Here is a 26,175-nt window from a genome sequence, read left to right as displayed (position 1 = left end):
TCCTTGGCAGGTTTTGAATAAACATCCACAAATTTATTGGTTGAACATATGATAGATATGGCAAAGATATGTACAATTTTATAACAAGCAGAGAATAATATGTGCAAAGAAATCAGAGGGGGGAGCTGACAGATGTCTGGGGGGAGTGGGAGGGATGGGGGAAAGGGGGGGAATGATGTAATTGATTATTTGGATTGATAACTTGTTATATTGAAATTGTTTAATAAAAATATTTTCTTTTAAAAAAACTGTGGACATTTCTTATCATCAGCTGTACAGGTGAAACACACAGATAGGAAAACAGATCTTGAAAATATATGCAAATATATAAGTGATCATTAAATCTGATATCATGGGATATCCATTTTCCACATTCTGCTGGGAAACTTGACTACAGCGCTACCTCAGGTTAAGTACTTACCGTATTTTTCGCTCTATAAGACGCACCAGACCACAAGACGCACCTAGTTTTTGGAGGAGGAAAACAAGAAAAAAAATATTCTGAAGCTCAGAAGCCAGAACAGCAAGAGGGATCGCTGCGCAGTGAAAGCAGCAATCCCTCTTGCTGTTCTGGCTTCTGGGATAGCTGCACAGCCTGCATTTGCTCCATAAGACGCACACACATTTCCCCTTACTTTTTAGGAGGGAAAAAAGTGAGTCTTATAGAGCAAAAAATACGGTAATTCATTCCGGAGGTCTGTACTTAACCTGAAGCTGTTCTTAACCTGAAGCACCACTTTTAGCTAATGGGGCCTCCTGCTGCTGTTGCGCCGCTGGGGCACGATTTCTGTTCTCATCCTGAAGCAAAGTTCTTAACCTGAAGCACTATTTCTGGGTTAGCGGAGTCTGTAACCTGAAGCGTATGTAACCTGAAGCGTCTGTAACCCCAGGTACCACTGTACGCTAATATGATTTATAGCAGGGATCGACAGCTAGAGACCTCAGGACCAAATCCCCAGCTGCCAATGGAGAGTAAGCGGGGTGTACAGCCTAACCCACTCACCACCTATGAGAGGCAGTGTGGTGTACTGATCCAAGGAGGCCACTTAGCTACCAAACTCACTGGATGACCTTGAGCCAGGCATTGTTTCTGGGAGTTGCAGTCCAAAAGCGTCAGGAGGGCAACACCTTGGCTGCCCCCGTTTTAACCTCACAAGAAGTCTATGAAGTAAGAGGAAATGGATGAGATACCTGCATTGCAGGGGTTGGACTAGATGCCCCTTGGGTTCCTTCCAACTAGATCACTCAGTGAGCTTCATGGCTAAATTGGGATTTGAAACTTCGTCTCCCTAATCCTAGTCAGAGGACCTTCTAATCACAACACCATCCTGGCTCTCAATTTTTTAATTTTTTTTTCATAAGGATGTTAAATCTTACAGCCAGAAGATTCTCTCTGTCTCTCGCTTTCCCCTTCCCCATGTTTCAGATTTCCATGGAAGGGCATTGTGACATGTCTCAGCTAACAGGAAACTTTGGGCTGACGTTCTCCAGGCCTTTAGAGCTGACAAGCGGGAAAGGCTGCTGGTCTGGTGGAAGGAATGGGTGGAGTTTAGCAGTGACTGATGGGAAAGACACAAGTGGGTTTTAAAAAATAAATAAACCGGGGAGACTGCCTTCAGAATGCTCCATTATCAAAACCCTGTACACTGTAGACACCAGACAAGCAGTGGGCAGACAAACTATCTCAAGCAAGAAAGGGTTTTCTACCAGCAGTAGGAACTAAATCAAGGACTCTTCTGCTTGGACAATTTACAAGGTAAAGATCTATTTCAAGTTGGTTTAGAATGAACACAAGCTTTTACTAGAAAATCAAAGAATGTCTCTTTTTAATTGATTCTTATTAAAAACGTGCGTTTTTTAAGGAGTCCCTTTGATTTCAATGAAATCTTACTTGGAATTTATTTCGCCGAATGAAATAGGACTTGATTTGATTCTGCATAATGTGTTTCAAGTCAAGGTGAAGTAATTCAGGAACATCCCCGTAAACATGTTTTAAATAGTGCAGTCAAGGGTCTTGCCCCATAGTAAAAACAGTTCTGATTTATTTTTACTTGGGGTTTTCATACTTTTACTGGTTATGGGATCCTTTTTGTGAGCCATCTTGAGTGTCTCATAAATTTGCCCAAGAAAGAGCAGTAGTTAGATACACCCACATGCAAACAGGTATGGGGATGTGACTATGTGATGGGAAAGGAGGAATTTAAGTGCAAGTCACTCCTGAGCGGACATATGTTAACAAATAACCCATCACACTGTTTGCCCTGAGTGGGCCACAATCCTATCTGCACATTTGCTAAGGAATGAGTCCCGTTGAGCTCAGTGGGAATAGGCATGTTAATAAGATCACGTGCTGTGAATCAACCCACTACCTATACCTTAACCAAAATATTATATTCCCAATGTTTGAGTGTCTTGTGATATTTCCCTTTAACAAATATTGTTGGCAGAGATTTCCCAGAAACTGCGCCCATTGTTCATGGGTATAGCCGGCGGTCATTCAATTAAATAAATAAAAATACTTAACTAAAAGTAGAAATTGTACAAATATTTTGATAGATGTTTCTGAGCATTGGGGGGGGGAGCAAAAGAAAGTAATTTTAAACAACTCTTGTTGAGACATTTCCTTCTGAATCTGCTAGCCAGAGCCAGGCAGAGGATGATGGGAGGTGGGTGTCCTGCCCGCCACCAACATAAATCCTGGCTATGCCCATGACGTCCTGGTTCACTCTTGAGTTTAGACCCCCCCCCTTTGATATTAAAATTGGAGCGATTAGTTCAGTGGGAGCAGCAAAGACCCTCGCTTTTGCGCAGCTCGCTGTTTTCTTTTGCACCTAACCTGGCTGTGCGCCCGGGAAAAGATCAAAGTGGAGCGTAAAGATAGTGTAAAGAGGCTTGGCAGGGTTTTTACCCCACAAAGAAGGCTGGCTTGGCTCGGGGGCGTGTGTGTGTGTGTGTGTTTTCCTCTTCTCCTTTTCCCCTCCCACTTCTCCCTGGGTTTCCCGACGGCGCACAGCCCTGCGCTCAGCAGACGGCCGGGTTGCTTCGCCGCCTGGCGCGCTCAGGGTGGGCGCACGTGTTTGGGGCTGCCTGGGATTGGCCGCCACGGGGATCCGGCGGGCGCTGCCACCTGGCGGGCTTGCTGATCCCGTATCCGGAGGCTTTCTCTCTCTCTCCCGTCCTTTTAGACCCAAGGCGGCGGCGTGCGCACCAGTCTCCTCCGGCAGCGGTCATGGGTAGGCGCAGCGCCTGGGAGCTGTGGGTCCTGGCGCTCTTCTTGCTCCGCTACGGCGCAGCGCTGGAGCCCAGCAGCGCCTCTCCGGCGCGCCTCGAGGGGGAGGACGGGCGCAGCAGCCCCGCCGCTGGCGCCGGGAAGAGCAGCGTCGCCCCGATCGCCGCCGGAGAGCAGCTGGAGGAAGAGGACACCGGCTTCTCCAACCTCTCCAAGGCGGTGGCGCCCGGGAAGGGTGACCGTGGGTCGTACCCGCCGTGCGCCAGGAAGACGGACATCGCCGAGGCGTTCAAGTATGTCAACACGGTGGTGGCTTGCGCCGTCTTCGTGCTGGGCATCATCGGCAACTCCACGCTGCTGCGGATCATCTACAAGAACAAATGCATGAGGAACGGCCCCAACATCCTCATCGCCAGCCTGGCGCTGGGAGATCTGCTGCTCATCATCATCGACATCCCCATCAATTTGTACAAGGTAAGCGGCAGCAGACAGCAAGGCGCGCGGTTGGTGGCGTGGGAGCAGTGAAGCGGCAGACCTAAGCAGGGGGACTCGGGCGACGTCTTCTTGTTTCCTTTCTCTCTCCCCTCGCCCCCCGAAATTTTTATTAAAGTTTTAAGGAGACAATAGAATTATATCTAGAACCAGTGCTTCCCCCCCCTAAAAAAAATGTTTAGGGGTACTCTCATTTTGACTCAAGAAAACCACCATTTTATAGTTCAAATTGGGAAAAATAAATACAGTGGCACCTCGGGTTATATACGCTTCTGGTTACATACGCTTCAGGTTACAGACTCCGCTAACCCAGAAATAGTGCTTCAGGTTCAGAACTTTGCTTCAGGTTGAGAACAGAAATCATGCTTCGGCAGCGCGGCGGCAGCAGGAGGTCCCATTAGCTAAAACGGTGCTTCAGGTTAAGAACAGTTTCAGGTTAAGAACGGACCTCGGGAAAGAATTAAGTACTTAACCCAAGGTACCACTGTACAGTAAATGGACAAAAGTACAAAGTTTCACAAAATGTTTAGGGGTATGCGTACACCTGCATGCCCCCAGAAAAAAGCACTGTCTAGAACAAATGAAGTCAGAAAAAGTAAGAAATAGAAAGAAGAGGGAAGCAAAGAAAAAAAGGGAAAAAATCGTTCCAGTAGCACCTTAGAGACCAACTATGAGCTTTCGTGTGCATGCACACTTCTCTAAGGTGGTACAGGAAAGAAAAAAGAAAAAGAGGATACAGTAGATAGATCTATCTCCCTCTCCCTGTATTCTATTTATACTCTACTCTTCAATCCACATACAAAGATGTGAGTCTGCCTGGCCCAACCAGGGACATTTTCCTCTTAGCCTCACATCCTCAGAAAAGCCCACTCTTGCCTGTCTCCCACACAGGCTTCTCTCTTCTAACCATCACCCCTCTCTCTGTATGTAGCTTCATTTATGCAAAGGACATTAATAAGATCACTACCAGAAATTAGCAATCATAAAAAAGTTGTTGATTCCTTTTGAGGATGCTGGGCTTTAATTTGAAATCGCTCTGTAATCTAAGTTTGAGGGACTCGGGTGGTAATAAAGGGGTGGCCTCTGAGGATGTGCAGAGTACATCACAGGCCTTGCTCATTAATGGTGGTTGACCCATGCATGCTTGCCGTTGAAAGGGCAGAGCTTCTTGGAAGGAGAATTGTGGAGTTTACGCACGGGATCCTTGCATCCATTAAAATAGAGGAGCGGTTTAAGTAGAATTAACAGTGCAGTCTTCTACATGCTTATTCTGAATAAAGTTCCACCGTATTCACTGAGGCTTACATCCCAGAATTGCAGCTTAAGTCTTCTAAACAGTCTCGGTCGTAAAATGTTTAAGCTCTAAAAAGAAACTACATGGCTACTAAGGGTTGCAATTTGCTCAAAATTAAAATGAGTAAATAGCCATTTGTGGGGGTTTTCGAACAACTGATTTGTCAAAATTTATCTTCTGTGCCATGAAAATAAATAAAAACAGTATTAATTTTTAAAAAACAAAAATGAGTAGAAAAAAGTGTTTTTTTTCAGTAAGAGGTGCTACTCAAGAGCACTCAAAGGGTTATACACTCTGCCCTAGAAACTCTTTTGTCTAATAACAGATATGTTGGGGTTGACAGCACTTAGTAGTGAAAGAAAGGAACTCTGCACATGGTCAGAGGCATTATCTACTTTATCATCTCTTCAGAGGTTCTAGGTCTGAACCCTTCTGTTGAAACCTGGTTTCTGAGTCTTGGTAACAACTGCTTGTCTTGGGCTGCAATCCTGTGCACACTTTCTTTGGTGTAAGTCCCATTAAACTCAGTAGGGCTTACCTTTGAGTAAATGGGCGCTGGCATGAATTGTCATGAGAACAGGGGTGCGCTTCATGAGGTGTGCAGAAACATTCACTTTTCACACCCTCTTTGACTTTTCTATGAGAAACTCAGCCGGGAGATAGGTGAGTGTATAATTCTTTGTAATCACTGGGTCTTAAAGAGTGCTTTAACTCTGGTTGGATTTCATTCACATTGTACTGTATTTCACACTATGCAAAACAGAACTGAGGAACTTTCTGCTGTGATATTGAACAACACAAATATTCATATTGAGGATTTATTACAGGGCAGAGGATAATGTTAAGAGCCTTAAATTTTAAAAAGTAGACAAATTCATGAAAGATGGAAATATCACTGGATATTGTCTCAAAAACTCAAATTCCCCTGGAGTTTAGACAGCAGTCTTAATCCCATTTATTCTAGAGTAAGCCCCATTGTGGGACGCGGGTGGCACTGTCGGTTAAACCTCAGAGCCTACGGATTGCCAATCAGAAGGTTGGTGGTTCGAATCCCCGCAACGGTGTGAGCTCCCGTTGCTCGGTCCCTGCTCCTGCCAACCTAGCAGTTTGAAAGCACGTCAAAGTGCAAGTAGATCAATAGGTACCGCTCCGGTGGGAAGGTAAACGGTGTTTCCGTGCGGTGCTCTGTTTCGCCAGAAGCGGCTTAGTCATGCTGGCCACATGACCCGGAAGCTGTACCCCGGCTGCCTTGGCCAATAAAGCGAGATGAGTGCCGCAACCCCAGAGTCGGCCACGACTGGACCTAATGGTCAGGGGTCCCTTTACCATTTCCTTTAAGCCCCATTGCATTTTGTTAAACTTACTTCTGAGTAGGTATGGTGTTAGAGATATACACAGCCTTATCTGATACCCCAGGCAATGAAGGTGATCTGCTGAGACTGGAATGCCCTTGTTAATACCAAGTATTTGAAGATATTTGAATATAAATAATTGGGCAGGGGTCAGCTTCATGCTAGGGCCCCGGCTGGGGTCTTGGGGAGAGGCAGCAAGCCTTGAGGCATGTGGCTTAGCTCACTTGCTTGAGTCACTTATGGCCTCCACAATTTTGACAAGTTTGGCAAGGGAGAGAGCTACATTTGGGCAATCCTGGTTTGTGGAAGTTGCGTTTTATCAATCTTTTTATGATGTCCCATTGAGGTTCCGTTTGGCTGATAGTAGGATATATGACGCTGATGCACTGACCATTGGCCTGGCCCATCATTGCCCCATAGCATTGGGAAGCATTGGGAAGCATTGGGAGCCACCATGATACTAATCACGTTCCTTGACCAACAACTCTTTGGCCATTTCCTTCCGAAGTCCATCCCATTCTCAGCTAGTGGCAGTGGACAGTTTGGTTGACTCATGTCTAGCTGGGATAGAACAGATCCTCAGTATGTGTGCAAAGGAAGTGTCACTGACCACAGTGACCATCCCAGCCACAATTCAAAACTTGCCAGTTTTGTTCCTGCTCCCAGCCCTTCCCACATTTGACAGAGGTTTAATGCACACCCAAAAAAGCCTTAATGGGGGCTTCCTGTACAACAGCATCCTATTTCCTAAACCAATCCTGAAACTATTTCAGTAGTTGCCCTTGTAGTTTATTTTGCAGTTGTTGAATTCCCAGAAATCAAGTTCGTTTCGCTTGCTAGCTGATGCTTAGTGTTGTTTGTCAAATAAAAACGAACGCTCCCATTGTCACAGATCTATGCAGATCTGTTTGACTCCACTGCAACACCGGCGGCATGTTGAATTTCCTGTACAAAAGCAGCAAGAGCTCAGAATTGCTTTGCTCACGAATTCCACCCCCCTTGGCTTCCATCGCTGCAAAGCTCATTCAGAGCTCTCAGAAAAGCAGCGTCCTCATCCGTTCATGCACTTTTCTAGGGCAGTGACTAAGGAGAGGGGACCTGCCACATTGAGAGAGCAAGAAAGAACTTCTCATAGAACAGAGTCGTGGGGTTGAAAGGAACCTCGAGGATCATCTAGTCCAACCCCCTGCTGGTGCAGGCCATCTGCTGCCATAGCATCCGTCTCAAGTAACCTAGCATCCTTTGACTTCTGGGGTGTCAGCAACACTTTACACCAACTAGGGTGCTCCACATTCCATTCAGTGCAACATTTTTACAGTCGTACCCATTCTGGAAGTCTTACAACTTCCAGAACGTTCGGAAGCCAAAGCATGGCTTCTGATTGGCTGTAGGAAGCTCCTGCAGCCAATCAGAAGCCGTGGAAGCGCCATTGGACGTTCGGTCAGAACACTCACTTCCAGGTTTCCATCGTTCAGGAGCTGAAATGTAGGGCTACCAAAGTGTTCGACAACCAAGGTACAACTGTATTTTTTTAGTACAGTAAGTAAATGTATAGTCAGACATTGACAGAATTGGAGGAAAGTGCCACAAAATGCTTTTGTGTTTCTCCTGAATGACGTTTGGGAGGAGTAGAGATCAAATACAGATTACCATTTCTATCACGCTGCAACTGGTAAACCCATTTTCGGTATTATTGCAAAGTGGTGATAATTTTTAACATATTTCTACACCGGAGATGGGAATTCCTTTTTTTATTATTATTATTATTTAAGCCCAGGGGTTCCCTTATAGACAATTTCCCAAGGGCCACATATTAGTGTTGGGCAGGGAGAGACAGAGGCAGAAGTGGACAGACGGAACAAACATTACAAGAAAGGAGATTCCGACTGAACATCAGGAAGAACTTTCTGATGGTGTAAGCTGCTAGACATTGGAGTGGACTTCCTTGGAATATGGTGGACTCTCCTTCATTGGAGGGTTTTAAGCAGAGATTGGATGGCCATCACTTAACTCAGGCAGCGCAGAGCCAACGAGAGACATGGCCTTGGAGAAGGAGCAGAGACTGGGAATAATCCCAGGCTGGATAGAGGGGGGGCCCTGAGGTTTACATCCCCTCTTCTGCAGCATACAATAGGAATGGGGAACCAGTGACCCTTCAGGGGCTGTTAGACTACAACTCCCATCATCCCTTCTATTGGCGAAAGCTAATTGAATTTCCGTGAGTTTTTATGAGTCTGCTTCTTTTTGATGTTGCCCTCCAGTCTTCATTCACAGACCGATCCGCATCTGAGATTATCATGAGTGCTTTCAGCTGAGACCTCTGTATTAATTTAATCAGTTATCTTGGGGAGACTCGGAATAGATTCACACACACCCCTTTCTTTTTACAGTGGTACCTCGGGTTACATACACTTCAGGTTACATATGCTTCAGGTTACAGACTCCGCTAACCCAGAAATAGTACCTTGGGTTAAGAACTTTGCTTCAGGATGAGAACAGAAATTGTGCTACGGCGGCACGGCAGCAGCGGGAGGCCCCATTAGCTAAATTGGTGCTTCAGGTTAAGAACAGTTTCAGGTTAAGAACGGACCTCCGGAAAGAATTAAGTACTTAACCCAAGGTACCACTGTACTCATTATAATAACTTCTGGGCATCCCTATTTCAGAATATGGTAGAGTATTGCAGTGTGTGTAGACCATTCCTGTTACCCTCTCTGACCAGTTCTGAACCGATTTGCTAAATTCAACCTTTTATTCATGATATACATCAAACCTCAGCAATATCTCTTTAAATGACCACTTCACAGCTTTGAAAGGTATACACACAAAATTGATTCAAACAGGATAGTTAGCGTGTGTGAAGCCTATGTTTTTCAAAGCACATCTATCAGGAATCAAAGTTTATTCCAGGCTGAATTTCTTATGTCTCCCTGTTAGGTTGGAAATCATGTCTTTGCAGCTACATAAAGTGTGAAGCTATGCTTGTTTGCAGTGGCTTCATGGTTATTATCCAGTGCTCTTAAATCTTTCTGTATCCCTTATCTGCATATCACTCCACACAAGCTTATCTTTTATCAGCCCCTTCTGTCTCCTTCTCCCACTCCTGTCTCCATGCTTTTTGCCCTTTGCCTTTTAGCAGCTTCCCACTTCTCTGTGTCCATCAAAACCCTTCCTTCTTCTTCCCAAGTTCTGTATCTTCAGCACAGTATTTCTAACACTGCCTTAGCCTCGTCCTTTCTTCTGTTTCACTGCTGCCAAGCTTCTTCTCTATCCTATCCTCTCTAAGATTTGCCAAGTTTCAGTGCCTGGCTCCTTTTCCAGCTTGAAATAATTTTCTTTTTTTAAAAAATAAAAAATTATTAGATTTTCCACAATAATAACATAAACCACAAAGCAGAATAACACACAAAAACAGAAAAAAGAAAAGAAAAATACATGAGTGAACGAAAGAAAAAAAAGGAACAATAAACAGATAAACAATAACAACTAACTTAATTCTTTACAAATCCAACCTTTTAAACATCTTGGTTGACTTCCTCTAGTCCCTCCCTTCTGAGTTTCCTTGTAGTTGAAAGTAACAGCGTTCCAATATCTTTATTGAACTAAAACAGTTTCCAATTATAGTCCATCTTATTCACATTTCTTAATATTCTAAATCCCATTTATTTAATTATAACTTCATTTAACCCTAGGCCTATTTGTTTCTTTCAAGTAATTTCAATTTTTTTATATTACAGTATTGATTCAAATAGTCCTTAAATTTCCTCCAGTCCTCTTGAAACTCCTTTCTGGTCACGGATTCTTCCAGTCAGATCAGCTAGCTCCAAAAAGTCCATCATCTTCATCTGCCAATCTTCCACTGTTGGCAATTCTTGTGTTTTCCAATTTTTAGCAAGTAATATTCGGGCGGCCGTTGTGGCATACAAAAATAATTTAACATCTTTCTTGGGCTTCAAATAATTTTCATCATGCCTCTCTTAACATTGATTTTAACATGACCAAACAGTTGCCGTGCATTTCAGATTATAGTGTAAGGCAGTTTTTCCTAGGAAGGTGCAGTTGTTCGCAGCCAATGTGACTGTGAATAATCAGATCTTTTTTTTCCTCCAGGACAAGTTCTATGAAACAATTCTAGGCTGACTGGTTTGATTGTTGCAGTAACCGAGAATCTTAGTAAAGTGGTTGCGTTATGTAATTAGTTATGTAATTTCTTCTTCTTCTCTGGATTTGATTTGCATAAATCATAGTATTCCGAGTTTTGCAGCGACAGCTCCCATGCTGCAAGAGCTAGATCTAAGTACCTGTTATCAACCATCTGCCTTCATGAGATGATGGACTTGTAAGCTCCTTGGATGGCTTGGAGTCATGTGGTTACATTTCTTCGGGCGGATGAAGGGTGCCAAACAGGATGAGCCAGACCCACTGCAAGGTGTCACATTTGTAGATTAAATGAGAAGGTTTTGGCTGGCATCCAAATTACATTTGGAAATGTGTCTGGATGCCTTTACATATACTTGGGCAACGTGGCCGCAGCCTTCTGTACGATTGTTCCCATGTCACTCCCAGACATGTACAAAACATTACAGTGGTACCTTAATTTGTTCTGGAGGTCCGTACTTAACCTGAAACTGTTCTTAACCTGAAGCACCACTTTAGCTAATGAGGCCTCCTGCTGCCACCACACCGCCAGAGCACGATTTCTGTTCTCATCCTGAAGCAAAGTTCTTAATCCGAGGTACTACTTCTGGGTTAGCGGAGTCTGTAACCTGAAGCATCTGTAACCTGAAGTGTCTGTAACCCGAGTTACCACTATATAGCCATGCGCTCGAACTCCCTTGCATCTTTGTAATGAGTGCACAAAATAGGCTTTCCGAAGGCTATCATGTAAGCGTGCCACAAAGCTCTACCACATGGCTATAAGGTTTTTAGACATTACTGAAAGTCTGGCTATGTAACCAGAATATTTTTTTACATTCCTGGGAGCAATATAAGAGAAGCTGCAGGTCTGTTGAAAAGCGAGCCTTGTATTAAAATACTGAGTGACCTCTAGGATTATTGGCATTGACGATATCACCATATCGAGAGTAAATCCCTCTTGCAGTTTGTATACATACCCAAATCACTGCAGCCATCTCTCTCTGGGGAAAAACCAAGGGACTTGGTAGGTCTGCACATTCCATACTGCTGATATTATCTTGCCAGGAAATGCCAAGATGATAAGCTGTGAAGATCCATCCATTTTGCTCTTCCAGTCTGTACAGTGGTACCTCGGGTTAAGTACTTAATTCGTTCCAGAGGTCCGTACTTAACCTGAAACTGTTCTTAACCTGAAGCACCACTTTAGCTAATGGGGCCTCCTGCTGCCGCCGCACCGCCGGAGCACAATTTCTGTTCTCATCCTGAAGCAAAGTTCTTAACCTGAAGCACTATTTCTGGGGTAGCGGAGTCTGTAACCTGAAGCGTATGTAACCTGAAGCGTATGTAACCCAAGGTACCACTGTAATGGTCAACTGGTTCTAGTTGCTGTTGCTGCCCACACCCTACTCTCTCTCCCCAACAATTTGACTTGGGTTTGAGAAATCCAGGTTGTTAGTACGCTTTGGGGAGTATCTGTGACAGTATCCACAAGCCGAGTCCTAAAAGTTGTGATTTCTGTTTTAAAGTCATGGCAACGAAATAAATATGGACAAACCTCTAACTTGTTTAACTTGCTTGGCTCACTCAAACCATGAAATTTGAGTCTGGAGGATCTGCAAACCCCTCTGAGCTCTAGAGCATTCATGAATCATGTCTCTATCTTATCACCCAGGCAGATAAAGCCATAGTCCTCTTACTGGGGACTGATTCAATTCCTAGTTATGCTGTGTGGGTGGGAGGCTCAAATCTTGCCTTCAAATCAGAGATACAGTATTTGTCTTACCACTTCAGTTTTTCATGCGCCCCACTGCATGAAACAAATTATTGCTTTTGAATACCTCCATCGCCTCTTCTCATCAGATTAAATATGCATTCATCTACATTTTTTTCCTTTTAAATCCAGGCTGCAAGCTTTATTAAATCAACTAAAGTTTTAATGAAGTCATTAAGCAGTGAGGGCCAGTTTTAATAAGGGAGCTGAGCTTTAAAGCGCTTGCTGCATTTTTGAAATTTTGGTCCTGGCATGAACCTGACATGAATTACGACATGGGAATCAAAATATCAAAGGCAGCCTTTCCACCCAACAATGAGTGGTAGTCTTTGTTTAATAACTTTTAAGGTGTCTCACGTTTGCATCAACATCTCAAAAAGGCATTTATATTGGCATTTTGGTTTCATGATATTTTTTTTTAACCTAATGGGTAGGTTATTAATCAATTTAATGATGCCAGTGGTTGACAGCCCTTACCTGTCTATCTAGCCATTCATTCATTCATCCAACACTTTTGTATCCTGGGTGTTCAAAGTAACATGCATACATACATTTTATTTTCCTATTGATGAGGTTCAGTGTCTGAAGCACAGAGCATCGTCCTAATGGTTGTTGATAGCTATTACTTCCAGTTAATAAAATAGTCCTTTTTAATATTGCTTCCCTTGCTTAGGCCAGGCATACATGATTGGAATGAACCAAACATAGGATTGGTTAATCATTGTTAAGTTATATTAAAAATCAGTGGAATAGGGCAGTACAGTGGTACCTCGGGTTAAGTACTTAATTTGTTCCGGAGGTCCGTTCTTAACCTGAAACTGTTCTTAACCTGAAGCACCACTTTAGCTAATGGGGCCTCCTGCTGCTGCTGCACCGCCGGAATAGGATTTCTGTTCTCATCCTGAAGCAAAGTTCTTAACCCGAGGTATTATTTCTGGGTTAGCGGAGTCTGTAACTTGAAGCGTATGTAACCCGAGGTACCACTGTACATGTTTACTCAGTCAGATAAGGACCTCATATGTATGGTGGAAAAAATAATGCATTAGGATTGCATCGACAACTTAACTTACTACAAAAGTGAAACTTATAGATTTGATACATGTCTTTCAAAAAGGATCACTTCCCACTTTTTCACCACACATATATCTCTGGCCAATTGAAGTTATACAAGCCAGACTTTATTCATTACTAGCTTAAGTTCTGTTGATTTCCATGTGATTGATTTTTCCTGGATTAGGCCCGATCCGTGCGTTCGATGTTTCATTTCAATTTTCCTGAGCATGTTCTATCAGCTTTATTATTTGGTCTGGTTTCCAGGTGCCAGAGTTTAGCTTAGGCTGCAGCATTATACCTGCTACCTGACTATAGTAATAGTTCAGTATTCGCTGTAAGGACATATTTCCATTTGATTCTCTTAACATATGTTCTACTCTTAAGGTTCTAAATCGCTGGTGGGGGGTTGCAGATATAGCTGCATAGAGGCACAAATTGTGATTGATATAGAATTGTTAACCCTTAGCTGTTTGTTCACTCTTCGCAGCTCCATGCGGAAAACTGGCCTTTTGGGGCTGCTGTGTGTAAACTGGTCCCCTTCATTCAAAAGACATCATTGGGCATCACTGTGTTAAGTTTATGTGCTCTCAGTATTGATAGGTAAGAAATAAGATCTTCATTCTATTTTTACCCAGTGTGCACATTTGGTATAAATTTAAATAGTAAGGTAAAGGTAAAGGGACCCCTGACCATTAGGTCCAGTCGTGACCGACTCTGGGGTTGTGGCGCTCATCTCGCTTTATTGGCCGAGGGAGCCAGCGTACAGCTTCCGGGTCATGTGGCCAGCATGACTAAGCCACTTCTGGCGAACCAGAGCAGCACACGGAAACGCCGTTTACCTTCCCGCCGGAGCGGTACCTATTTATCTACTTGCACTTTGACGTGCTTTTGAACTGCTAGGTTGGCAGGAGCAGGGACCAAGCCACGGGAGATCACCCCGTCACGGGGATTCAAACCGAACGACCTTCTGATCGGCAAGTCCTAGGCTCTGTTGTTTAACCCACAGCGCCACCCGCGTCCCTTTTTAAATAGTAGATCCAGGAAAAAAATAATTCTGTTGCATGTTAGAGAAGAGATACTTAAAGGAACAGATGGGTATGGGCAATATATTTTTTTCTAGAGAAAAGTGTGCTGGAACATACCTCCCCCAGAAGACCACAGAGCCCAAAGAGGACCTCTTCAGGCTTGTGGGGTGGGGAGTGACTCCTCGCCAGCCAGAGGCCTATTGAGGTTGCTCCGCTGAGGTGCAGAGAAGCTACCTCGCTGCAGCTGAGCAGCTTAACAAAACTACACACACACACCCCACCCTCGTCTCTCTGGCTCCTATGAGCTGAAGTAGTGTAGGCGCTTGCTCAGCTGAGGCATGGCTTTCCTGCATGCCAGCTGTTAGCTGGGGGGGCTGAAAAGCCTCAGCAAATCCCCACTTGCCCCTCTAGCTTGCAAGGAGAACCTCTCTGGAGCCCGTAGAGCAGTGGTTCCCAACCTTTTTTGGGCCATGCACCACCTAAGCCTCTCTAAAATCCTGATGCCCGTGACATATAATTCTTCTTATTCCAAAAGTGAACTCCTATTCACATGGAGGAAGCCTAAAAGGCCATTCACTGTTAATAACTCATTGTCGAATTGCCCCCCTTCAAAATCCAATGCCCCCCCCCGTAGGGCGTGTGCCAGGAACCACGGCTGTTATGTACTGAGTTGAATAGGATCCAAAAGGCAGCAGTCTGATTGGTCCTACAACAATAGGATTCACAATGCAGCAGTCTGATTGGTCATGGAACAATAGGGTCCAGAATGCAGCAGTATGATTGGTCCTAGAGCAATGCAGCAGTATGATTGGTCCGCAGGAGCCACCCAGTCCAGCTCCAGGTGGAAGTGAATCCGCAACCTGATTGGCCTACAGGAGAATCCCAGAATTAGCCAATCACGTGCAGCCCATTGTGTAAATAATGTATATAAAGCAGATATTTTGGGAGAACTTTCATTCCTCACTACTATGAGCTGAATAAAGAGCATGAAATCCACACTCGACTCTGAGTATATTTCAATGGAAGATATCCTCTTCCGACTCTGGAGAAGGTCTCCTCGTGAGCTATCTGCTGACCAGATTCAGATGGAGGCAGGAGCTGCTGTTATTGCTTATTTCCCAACATGTCATGCTTTCAGCTTCCGTGCTGCAGGCGTTTCCAATCTTCCTTAAACTGTACTTGGGACAGAAATAGGGCCTAAATAGTCACCACTTATGCTTAAGTTCACATCAGCAGGACTGGGGGGGGGGGGAGAGACGGGCTTTTAGTCCCAGCATAGTGTATGATCTGATCTAATCAGACCTCTTTCTTCCATTTAGGTATCGGGCAGTCGCTTCGTGGAGCCGTATCAAGGGAATTGGAGTCCCAATGTGGACGGCGGTCGAAATCGTCCTGATCTGGGCCGTGTCTCTTGTTTTAGCTGTCCCCGAGGCTTTAGGCTTTGATTTGATTACCCTCCCATACCACGGCCAGAAACTTAAAGTGTGTCTACTTAATCCCCGCCAGGAAACTTCTTTCATGCAGGTACGGTGTTCTCTCGTGAGCCAGCTGCTTCCGCGTTAAGAGATGTGTTTATTTAATAAAGTCATACCCTGCCTGTCTCAGAAATACACATCTGAGGAGGGTACAAATGATGCACCTGTGTGTACTTGCAGACAAAGAGCAATGGTAAACACAAGACTCACAAAAAACCTGTGTCTTGACTTAACAGGGTTGCATTCAACTAACCTTCGTTCAGACTAGGCCCATGGAAGTGAATGGGTCTTAGTCATGGACATTAATTTCAGCAGGCCTACTTTTGAGTAAAAGTTCATTGATTACAATCCACTGTGTGTTTTACAAGTTATTTTCCCTCTCAGTTGTCAGGAAGAGCTATATAACACTTAGGATTCAGCTAGATTGGTAAAGAAAAAGCATTGTATATGCATTGTATATGCGATATAACACCGTGACACCAGGTGGCGCTGTGGAGTCTCATCTTTCCCAACCGGATTTCCCTGTATGAGTTTACAATGTGTTTAACCGAAACGCTTCTTTGATGCGTCTAGATCCAGCCTTAGTCTTGATACGTGGACCCAGCTGGTATGAGTGTCAAGTGCTCACTAACTAACCTCGACCTTTTTATTTTATTATTAAATTTACATACCCCCCTTCATCAAAAGATCTCAGAGCAGTTCACAGAATAAAATACAAGATAAAACACAGTAAATAATTAAAAACAAACAGGAACCAAACCTTCCTACAGACACATTTAAACGGCTGTGGGATGTTAATCAGCCAAAGGCCTGGGTGAAGACCAACATTTTTGCCTAAAAGTGAAGGCACCAGACGAACCTCCCTGGAGAGAGTATTCCACAAGCGAGGAACCACTACAGAAAAGGCCCTATTGTTGTATTGCCACCCTCTGGATCTCACATGGAGGAGGCACACGAAGAAGGGCCTCAGAGGATGAACACAGAGTCCAGGGTGGTTTATATGGGGAGAGGCAGTCCTTGAGGAATTGCAGTCCTGAGCCGTTAAAGGCTTTATAGGTCAAAACCAGCACTTTGAATTGGGCCCGGAAGCTGATTTGGCAGCCAGTGCAGTCTCCTTTCCCATCATATTCGTCCCTTCTAGAGAAGAAAGAGCTCCTCCCCCCCCCTCCATTGTTTATCTCTCACACAGCTAATCTCCCCTAGCAGTTGGCAAGAAAAGCAGGCGAGATTAGCCAAGGAAGGAAGGTTACTGGCTCCTCCTTCCTTGTGAGTATAGTTCAGCTGGGGCTCCCACGTCCCTCAGAGCAGAGAGGAAGGCATGGGGCAAGTGAGTGCATTGAGTCCCTTCATTTTTCCTCACCTGTGCGGCAAGGATGGAGAATTTGTGGTCCTCCGAGTGGTGATGGAGTAGGACTCCCATGTCAGGTGGGGTGCTGCTTTTCTCCTGGGCACCAGTTCTTCCGGCCAACCTGCCTGCTGTGGGACTCCGAGGCAGCATCCCCCACAAGGGCATATTCTTATGAGACTCCAGTGGGCCCATTTCTTAATGAAGGTACTCTGAACATGCCAGTCTGTTAGGTGTGGCGTGTGATACTCTGTACATCGTGGACATGCATGTGTCCTTGACTGCCATTATAAAGCAAAGTTATTGTAAATAATGGCAACTTAAATTGATGGAATATTTACAGCTTGCAGATTTAACATATAGAATAAGAAAACAAGAAGAGCAGGCGTTTAAGGAAGATTGGAAAATGTTTATTGAATATATGGGGGGGAATTGTGTACACTTGAAAACGATGGCAGCATTAAGCTAAATTCAACAGTGTAAATAAGATTTAATGGGGTGTAATAATGGAATACTGGATGGTTTGGTTTATGTAAAATATGCAGGGATTTATGGTATGCAAAATCAACTATGGAAAGAGAAGAAGGGAAGTCACTGATATTTTAAGGTTGTTTAAATGAATATTCTGAAATGTAAAACAGAAAAAAATAATTAAAAAATATAAAGCAAACTTATTTTTTTCATTCCCTCCTCCTCCTAGCTTTACAAGGACGCTAAAGACTGGTGGCTCTTCAGCTTTTATTTCTGCTTGCCGTTGGCAACCACGGGCCTTTTCTACACTTTGATGACCTGCGAGATGCTCAGGAAGAAGAGTGGGATGCAGATCGCTTTAAACGACCACTTAAAACAGGTAAAGATCATACAGAATCATATAATTGTAGAGTTGGAAGGGGCACCAAGGGGCATCTAGTCCAACCCCCCTGCGATGCAAGAATCCTGCCTACAGCCGTCGCTGGGTGGCCTCGAATCAGCAACCTTCTGGTTAACAGCCAGACACACTGGCCTATCTCCCTGACATTGTGTACATCCTATTTTGACGAAAATTTCTTCCCCAGGAAATTTTTCTCTAGATGCCGTCGCTGGGTGGCCTCGAACCAGAACCTTCTGGTTAACAGCCAGACACACTGGCCTATCTCCCTGACATTGTGTACATCCTATTTTGACGAAAATTTCTTCCCCAGGAAATTTTTCTCTAGATGCTGTCGCTGGGTGGCCTCGAACCAGCAACCTTCTGGTTAACAGCCAGACACACTGGCCTATCTCCCTGACATTGTGTACATCCTATTTTGATGAAAATAACTTTCCCAGGAAAGTTTTCTCTCGATGCTTTTTGTAGCACTCAAGCAAGCTAAAGTGCGGTCTTCATCTGCCTCGTTGAATGATAACAAGCAGGTTGATAGGAGCAAACAGGCTTTGTTTCCAGGGTTTCGGTAAAGATGCAGATGGTGGACAGTGTGGGGAAATGGGACAGGAGAAGCTATGGCTTTGGCATCTTCACTGGGACATTTTAAAAGTATAGCATCAATCACCAGGTTGTACCCAGGGTATCCATAACCTTTGCTACATACAGTGATAGCTTTTGCATCCTCTGCCTAGTCCTTCCGGTGGTTGCTCCTTAAAAGTGGAGGGTGGTATTCAACGAAATAATTCCATGTGTGGAATGGCTTTCAGTTGTGCAATGGGATTCCTGCCCCCCTGCACACACCTGGCACTATCCCCAAATCTGCTCTTGGGGAGGGGCTGGAGGATCCCACAGGATAGATTTACGGGGTGTGTGGCAGGAGGAGAGGGGTTGGGGAGTCTGGTTGCACAAGCAGTTCTTGTTCTGCTCCTGCCATTATTTAGATGAACGCCACCTGGAATACACAGGACACAAGGGAAAAAGACACACAATTTCTAAGCTAACCACAGTTTGAAGATGAAATACCACACCCTCTTGGGGTCAAGGAAGGCAGAGAGAGGTCTCCCCCCAAACCAGAATACCAATAACCATAGTTAACACCTCTCACTTGATCCTGCATAGTCCATGCTACCAATCTCCCGGTGGCAAGGTTTTATCATTGTATATTTTGTAAAGTGGGGACGCAGGTGGCGCTGTGGGTTAAACCACAGAGCCTAGGACTTGCTGATCAGAAGGTTGGCAGTTCGAATCCCTGCAACGGGGTGAGCGCCCATTGCTCGGTCCCTGCTCCTGCCAACCTAGCAGTTCGAAAGCGCGTCAAAGTGCAAGTAGATAAATAGGGACCACTCTGGCGGGAAGGTAAATGGCGTTTCCGTGTGCTGCTCTGGTTTGCCAGAAGCGGCTTAGTCATGCTGGCCACATGACCCAGAAGCTGTACGCCGGCTCCCTTGGCCAGTAAAGCGAGATGAGCGCCGCAACCCCAGAGTCGGCCACGACGACCTAATGGTCAGGGGTCCCTTTACCTTTTATATTGTAAAGTCATGTTCCTAGTCAGTAGAAAAATTGTTTTCTTCTGTACAGGAACACATGTTTGAGGTGTGGAGTTCACAGTTGTGGCACACCACTGAGCAAATTATACTTACTACCAGACAAGAAGTAGTAAAAAACAGGCAGCATGTTAAAACTTGGCCTAAAAGAATATACCAATTTATTACAAACCAGAGAGATGGATTACTTATATCAGGGGGAGCCACAAGGGCAGAAAAAGGATCTGCAAGTGGGTTTCCCACCAAGGTTGATGAATACAAACATATGCGGTGTGTACAAGAAGGTTGGTTATGCGTGCATAGGTCTGGTGGAGGGTTCGAATCCTTGTCATCATTGTTATTTATTTATTAATTTTTTATACCGCCCTGTACCCACAGGTCTCAGGGAGGTTCACAGTCATGCTAATGGGTGCTCATGTGACTATGTGGTAGCCTTAGGCATAGAAGCTCTGACTAGGCCAGGCATGTCCAAAGTCTGTTTCGGGGGCCTAATGTTGCCCGCCAGTTGGTTTAATTCTGGCCCCTGTGGCAGTTCATTTCCTGGGGTAAAATCCTAAAAAAAAAAACCTTTAAAAAAACCTCAACAACTTCAATCCTAAAAAAAGGTTAACAACTTTGATCGGCCCTCACAGCCCTTCACTTCATCAAATCTGGCCCTCTTTGAAAAAAGTTTGGACACCACTGGACTAGGCCAAATCAATATGGGCCTTGGGTGGCTGAATTAGAGGTTTGGCATTTGTGTTTCCTGGGGCTCTCGCACTACCACACATAGAGTCGTGCCTTCTGCTTGATATACTCCATAGGCAAAATGGCGGTTTCTAGAGCCGGCGAGGCTGAGCTCCTGAGATAATAGCATGTAACCAAGTAATGCCAGGCATGCGTCAGGGACTGGCAGGGCGCTGAGAAGCTGGCACCAGAGGAAGGGAGGTTGGAGTCTTTGACTCAGGAGAGGGGTCCAGTGATTTGTGGGGACCTGTATCAGCCAGGAGGCAAGAGTCAGAGGCAGGGAAGCTTCAGAACTGAAGCACGGAGCACAGGAGGGGTCGGAGGAAGACGCAGGTCAGGTCAAGGCCAAGTGCCACCACTGTCTTCTAGAACCAGGAGAGGATTGAAGAGGGAAGAGCAGAGGTGGCTTCCACACAGGTGCAGCCTCTGGCTGTGTGTTCGCAGCCCATCGGAAAGTACAGTCATACCTTGGATCCCAAACGCCTTGGTATTTTGGCTCCCGAACGCCACAAACCTGGAAGTGAGTGTTCTGGTTTGCGAACGTTCTTCGGAACCCAAATGTCCAATGGGACTTCTGATTGGCTGCAGGAGCTTCCTGCAGCCAATCAGAAGCCGCGCCTTGGTTTCTGAACATTTTGGAAGTTGAACGGACTTCTGGAATGGATTCCATTCGACTTCCAAGGTACAACTGTATATAAAGTGGAGGAAGGGAGGGCCACTGCTGCAACTACTCCATAGAGCGCACATCGCACTATTTATTTATTTTATTTTTATTTATTGAATAGACTGGTGTGGGGCTATTTGGAGCCATAGAAACTACTTTAAGTGTCCACTTTTGACAATAAATTATTATTATTATTATTATTATTATTATTATTATTATTATTTATACCCCGCCCTCCCCAGCCAAGGCCAGGCTCAGGGCGGCTAACAACCAATAATAAAAACGAGTTGAATGAATACAACTTAAAAACAAGATTAAAATACAACATTAAAACAATTAAAATGCAGCCTCATCACAGGAGGAGGAAGGGAAAAGAAAGAGGGGGGAGATCAAATTGACTCCAAGTGTTAACACTCTGCCGTGTTCATTTTTTTGGCTGGGGAGCATCCACAACAGCATGTCTTGTTTCATTGGTGCTATTTTGGTTATGTAGGTGAGCCCTTGAACTATAGAAAGTCTGTCTGAATCACAGCTTTCCAAACCGTGTGGCGCAACACGTTAGTTTGTCGGCTGCAGTGCGTAGGCGTGACCTGCAACCGTTCCACGCGCTCCTCCCAGGGCTGGAAAGGGGTTAGTTTAACCTCTGGTTTTCTAGTAAAACTGAATTACTGTGTTGCACAATGATGCATGTCTAAAAAGTGTGTCACCATCGTGAAACGTTTCGGAAGTAGTTGCTGTTCTTTTGCTGGTTTGTTTGTTGGAAGAATTCAAAGTAGATCAAAGAGCAACGGTCAAAAAAAACCCAAAAGCAAAATGCGCAGACTTTTCTTTTGAAGTATCATGCAATATTTTGCCCAGTGCCCTTGTTTTTTTCATAGCCAGAAGCCAGAAGTGTGCCAGTGTCTGTAGGAGAAACATAATGCAGAGATTGGTCAGGGATCATGTTCCAATTGAAATGTTCAGCTTCATTAAGTATGACCCATTTCCCCATTTTCAATGGGTGTTTCTTTGCTTTCAGAGACGTGAAGTGGCCAGAACCGTATTCTTCTTAGTGCTTGTCTTCGCTGTGTGTTGGCTTCCTCTCCACCTTGGTAGGATACTGAAGTTTGCTCTTTACGATGCGAGTGACCCAAACAGATGCGAACTTCTAAGGTAGGGCTCCTCTGATGAAACGCTTCCCAAGATAGCACTGCCATTTTGATTAACTCCCCCAAAGGTGGCATTTATGCACAACCAATTTATACAGCAAGTGGCCCTCTGAGATCATTGTGAGGAGCGTATATGGCAGCCAGTGGGCATGTTGGGGTGCAAGTCTGTCTATTCTAGTGCCCAGTCTAATCACAAATGATTATGGCTATTTGTAAAATGTGGTTCCTATATATGTGTAAAGGGACCCCTGACCATTAGGTCCAGTCGTGATCGACTCTGGGGTTGCAGCGCTCATCTCGCTTTATTGGCCGAGGGAGCCGGCGTACAGCTTCCGGGACATGTGGCCAGCATGACTAAGCCGCTTCTGGCGAATCAGAGCAGCAAACGGAAACACCGTTTACCTTCCCGCCGGAGCGGTACCTATTTATCTACTTGCACTTTGACGTGCTTTCGAACTGCTAGGTTGGCATTAGCAGGGACCGAACAACGGGAGCTCACCCCGTCGTGGGAATTCAAACCACCGACCTTCTGATCGGCAAGTCCTAGGCTCTGTGGTTTAACCCACAGCGCCACCCGTGTCCCTTTATATATGTGTTGCATCTGCACTATTCAGATTCGGCCATTATATAGGTGGCTCAAAAGTAGGTATACAGTTGAATCATTGAAATACTAATAATAATAATAATTAGTGATAATAATTTATTATTTATACCCCGCCCATCTGGCTGGGTTACCCCAGCCACTCTGGGCGGCTTCCAACAAAAGATTAAAAATACATTAAAACATCAGTCATTAAAAACTTCCCTAAACAGGGCTGCCTTCAGATGTTTTTTAAACGTCAGATAGTTGTTGATTTCCTTGACATCTGATGGGAGGGCGTTCCACAGGGCAGGTGCCACTACCGAGAAGGCCCTCTACCTGGTTCCCTGTAACCTTGCTTCTCACAGGGAGGGAACCGCCAAAAGACCCTCGGCGCTGGACCTCAGTCTGGGTTGAACGATGGGGGTGGAAATTTATCACAACACATTATATGGGTACGCATAACTGACACGCAACAAAGTGGCAGTTAAACTTCAGCTGGAGAGAATAGTGTGGCAGGTGGGGGGGGGGAATAGTCAGATAAAAGGATTATTTTTCTTTACTGATACTGTGAACGAGGACAGCGAACCTGAGTCAAGAACAAAGAAAGTAGATTCTAAAGCAGTATACCTAATTTGGTGCCGCCCTATATGCTTGATCTTTAGCCTCTGAGAGCTTCCATGCTGCTTTTCACAATAAAATACACAGAAAATTTCGCTGATGAAGTGAGACTGAGGTGTGCAGCACAGTCTAGGGTGGAGCCAGAGAGAAATTCCACAGGACAAAAAGTGATTGCAAGGAAAGCAGTGTAGTCCTGACTAAAAGCATGGGAAGACAATATCCTCCTCTGCACTGTGTTTACTCACCACCACCAAATGAATTCATCCTTTTTTTCCTGTCTTTCATCCATCCTACCAGACTTCCTTCTTTGTGACCTACCTCCTATTTATGATCTTGATTTCCCCACCAAAACAACCCCAAGAAGTCCAGCAGTGCTACCTGAAATCTTTTCCTAATCTGACTACCTTAAAGCAGTCGTGGGTACAACTATTGTCTCCTGCATGAAAGCCCTAAATTCCCAACGAGACACACCCAACCTGTAGAACTATTTGCTCACTCTTTAAGGGAAGCTCCCATTGCACACTGGAGCAAAATAGCTAGTTTCTTCTGGAAAGACTAGAGCAGTTCCCCCCCCCCCTGCTTTCAGAGGATAGTGTGATTAGCAGCCTGCTTTCACAAATGGGAAATTCCTTATTTTGAAGTCTTTCAACATAACTACAGGGGAAAATGTTCTAGGATCACCCACCTAGCTTCATGGGTGAGTGAGGAATTGAACCTATTTCTCCCTAGTTGTAGTAGACTGCCTAACACGTCCTGGTGCTTAACTATATTTAAATAAAGAATTTCAACTATTTTTCATCCTTTTCCCCCATGCAGCTTTTTGCTCATATGGAACTACATTGCTATGAACATGGCATCCCTGAATTCCTGCATTAATCCAATTGCTCTCTATTGGGTGAGCAAAAGATTCAAAAACTGCTTTAAGGTAAGAAGTCTTTGTTGAAATGTGCTTTTATAGAAACCCTCAGGTTAAGGGAAAAACCCAAGACCCGCTGGGATGAGACCTTGAGGTGTGCCTGGGATAATGAACTGGACAGGTTTTGTTTCTGCTTAAAGGCGCTGGCAAACAAAATTATCAAGGTGTCTAGTGCAAATTTACTATATAAAAGTGTTCCTTCTTTGCACAGTTTCCACATGAATCAGCTGCTCTCTAGGGGCATCCCTAAGGACTACAACTGTGGTTGTCCCATTGATTCCTTAGCACTGTCAACTTACAGCCTAGGAGGAGGGGACTCCTAACTCAATAGGGAGCACACATTTTCAAAACCTGGGATAAGAAAATTCGGGGAGAAAGAAGAGCCACAGAAGCAATTGGCTCTAGTTCTCCAGCAACTCCACCTCCTACTTGGAGGACCAGTGAGGTAGACCATGGACTGAAGTGGTGTAGTGGTTAAGGGTGTTGGATGAGAACCTGCGAGATCTGAGTTCAGGTCCTCACAACTTGGCCTTGGTCCAGTATATCTGAAGGAGCGTCTCCACCCCCATCATTCTACCCGGACACTGAGGTCCAGCGCCTAGGGGCTTCTGGTGATTCCCTCACTGCGAGAAGTCAAGTTACAGGGAACCAGGCAGAGGGCCTTCTCGGTAGTGGCGCCCGCCCTGTGGAACACCCTCCCACCAGATGTCAAAGAGAACAACAACTACCAGACTTTTAGAAGACATCTGAAGGCAGCCCTGTTTTGGGAAGCTTTTAATGTTTGATGCATTACAGTATTTTAATATTTTGTTGGAAGCCGCCCAGAGTGGCCGGGGAAGCCCAGCCAGATGGGTGGGGTATAAATAATAAATAATTATTATTATTGGTGACCTTGGGCCCTGAGCCTAACTCTCCCTCACTGGGTGGATGCAGTAAAATAGAGGAGGGGGGAACCATGCAACTTGGAGAAAAGTTAGGATAGAAATGTAAACATACTGTATTTTTTGCTCTATAAGACTCACTTTTTCCCTCCTAAAAAGTAAGGGGAAATGTGTATGCATCTTATGGAGTGAATGCAGGCTGCGCAGCTATCCCAGAAGCCAGAACAGCAAGGGGGATTGCTGCTTTCACTGCGCAGTGATCCCTCTTGCTGTTCTGGCTTCTGAGATTCAGAATATTTTTTTTTCTTGTTTTCCTCCTCGAAAAACTAGGTGCGTCTTGTGGTCTGGTGCGTCTTATAGAGCGAAAAATACGGTAAATAAATTGCAACCCCAAAAAAGAGTTCTGAGTTTTTGGTCTGAAATAGGTAGTAGGCATTCTCTATATTGAAGTGTTGCACCAAGCCTTCTAATAAGAGATTCTGCTCTCTTTCAAGTCATGTCTGTGTTGCTGGTGCCACTCGAAAGATATGCTGTCCCTGGAAGAGAAGCACTCCTGCTTAAAGTTCAGAGCCAATGATCACGGGTATGACAATTTCCGCTCCAGCAACAAGTACAGCTCGTCTTAAGAAAGGGAAGTGTACCCTCAGCTCCTGCAACAAAAGACTGTTAACGATAAAAACAGCAGATTTCGGGGGAGAAACGAGTTTGGAGTTTGCTCGGAAAACCAAATTGCAAAACTTTGCTTACAGTCTGTACCAGTTGTGATTACGCACGGCGCCTGTAGCTATTTGAACACATGAAAATCACCAGGAGACGCAAAAAAAGAAAACCCCTTGTTGAAAGCACTTAAACTCTTCGGAATGAGCACTTCCAGATCATCCTCCAATCCTGTGAACGAAACAACTCTGTATTCATTGAACTAGCCCTGGGAGCCTGAGTAATAATTCTTTGTATATAGTACACCATGGCTATTGTTTGGGACAAAGCAAGCTTTGTCTATAAATTACTGTAATCTTTC

At 44.8% G+C, this 26,175-nt stretch overlaps 1 protein-coding gene across 1 annotated transcript; it reads left to right on the top strand.

Moving 5' to 3' along the window:
• Positions 1–1,634: 1,634 nt before the first annotated feature.
• On the top strand, positions 1,635–26,175 carry EDNRB (endothelin receptor type B). The gene is made up of 8 exons (XM_079972876.1): positions 1,635–1,756; positions 3,186–3,703; positions 13,816–13,928; positions 15,673–15,877; positions 17,874–18,023; positions 22,030–22,163; positions 24,177–24,285; positions 25,652–26,175. The coding sequence occupies exons 2-8, from the start codon at positions 3,230–3,232 to the stop codon at positions 25,781–25,783; spliced, it is 1,317 nt and encodes a 438-aa protein (XP_079829002.1). The 5' UTR covers positions 1,635–1,756; positions 3,186–3,229; the 3' UTR covers positions 25,784–26,175.

This window comes from Podarcis cretensis (assembly GCF_951804945.1).
Source record: "Podarcis cretensis genome assembly, chromosome: 4".
Lineage (NCBI taxonomy): Eukaryota > Metazoa > Chordata > Lepidosauria > Squamata > Lacertidae > Podarcis > Podarcis cretensis.
This window is presented reverse-complemented; position numbering and strand designations above follow the sequence as displayed.